Source organism: Ailuropoda melanoleuca, unplaced genomic scaffold (assembly GCF_002007445.2).
Source record: "Ailuropoda melanoleuca isolate Jingjing unplaced genomic scaffold, ASM200744v2 unplaced-scaffold56539, whole genome shotgun sequence".
Taxonomy (NCBI): domain Eukaryota; kingdom Metazoa; phylum Chordata; class Mammalia; order Carnivora; family Ursidae; genus Ailuropoda; species Ailuropoda melanoleuca.
In genome coordinates, this window is record NW_023229991.1 from 1 (window position 1) to 852 (window position 852).

Genomic DNA, 852 nt, shown 5'->3' on the forward strand with positions numbered 1-852 from the left:
AAGTCAGACCTCCAGGAAGGATCCTGGGAAAAAAGGAGAGGTCTGCAGGCCCTCCCTCCTGACTCTTGCTGTCCCCTCTTTCTAGACGAGTACATATCACAGGGGCTACCCTGGCCCTGCTGGCCGGGGTCTATGCTGTGGAAGATGCATCGATGGAACACCGGGACCCATACCTTCGGGAGCTAGGGGAGCCCACTTACCTGGTCATCGACCCCCGGGTAAAAGCCCAGCCTGCACCCCATGGGTTGGCCCACCTGAAGCACCCATGGCCAACCGGCCTGATCTCTTCTCCTATGCCAGAGATTGAATTCCTGGGTCTCAGTGTGTGCGTCAAGGGGGAGGAGCCCCAACCTTCTAAGGAGTGTGGGGAGAATGTAGAAGGCGTTTGTGATCTTGACTCTCAGCCCTCATATGCCCCAGGCTGAGGAGGAGGAGGAGAAGGGCACTGCGGGAGGGCTGCTGTCCTCTCTCGAGGGCCCCCAGATGCGCCCATCACTGCTGATGACCCGCTACCTGGAGTCCTGGGGCGCGGCCAAGCCTTTTGCCCACCTGAGCCACCTAGAGAGCCCTGTGTCCACTTCCACCCCTCTCCCGGTAAGTGCACCTCCCTCGTGAGCCCTAGCACTTACTAACCTCATTCCCAGTGCCCCTCCCAACTTCCCCGCCCTCACCACCAGTGAGTCACTTGATGACATCCCGAGGTCTTGAACAGTCTGGTTGTCCTGGTCACTGGTTCAGGCCTTTCCTTGATTCACAGTTCTCTAAAATGAGCACAACCCCCCCTGGGGCTCAGGGAGACCCTGGTGCGCAGGGAGGGGTGCTGGGAGACACCTCCTGGAGCACAGGGCCTTG

The 852-nt window shown here is 59.9% G+C and overlaps 1 protein-coding gene across 1 annotated transcript; it reads left to right on the forward strand.

Annotated features, from left to right (window-relative positions):
• Nucleotides 1-42: 42 nt before the first annotated feature.
• On the forward strand, nucleotides 43-711 carry LOC105235343 (adenylate cyclase type 4-like). The gene is made up of 2 exons (XM_011218389.3): nucleotides 43-218; nucleotides 421-711. The coding sequence occupies exons 1-2, from the start codon at nucleotides 153-155 to the stop codon at nucleotides 613-615; spliced, it is 261 nt and encodes an 86-aa protein (XP_011216691.3). The 5' UTR covers nucleotides 43-152; the 3' UTR covers nucleotides 616-711.
• Nucleotides 712-852: the final 141 nt, after the last annotated feature.

What these genes read in the sequence shown, in the direction of transcription:
- LOC105235343 (XM_011218389.3), top strand. Translation starts at nt 153, where the DNA reads ATGGAACACCGGGACCCATACCTTCGGGAGCTAGGGGAGCCCACTTAC. An exon ending in ACCTGGTCATCGACCCCCGG is followed by an intron (nt 219 to 420) that starts GTAAAAGCCCAG and finishes CATATGCCCCAG; the next exon opens with GCTGAGGAGGAGGAGGAGAA.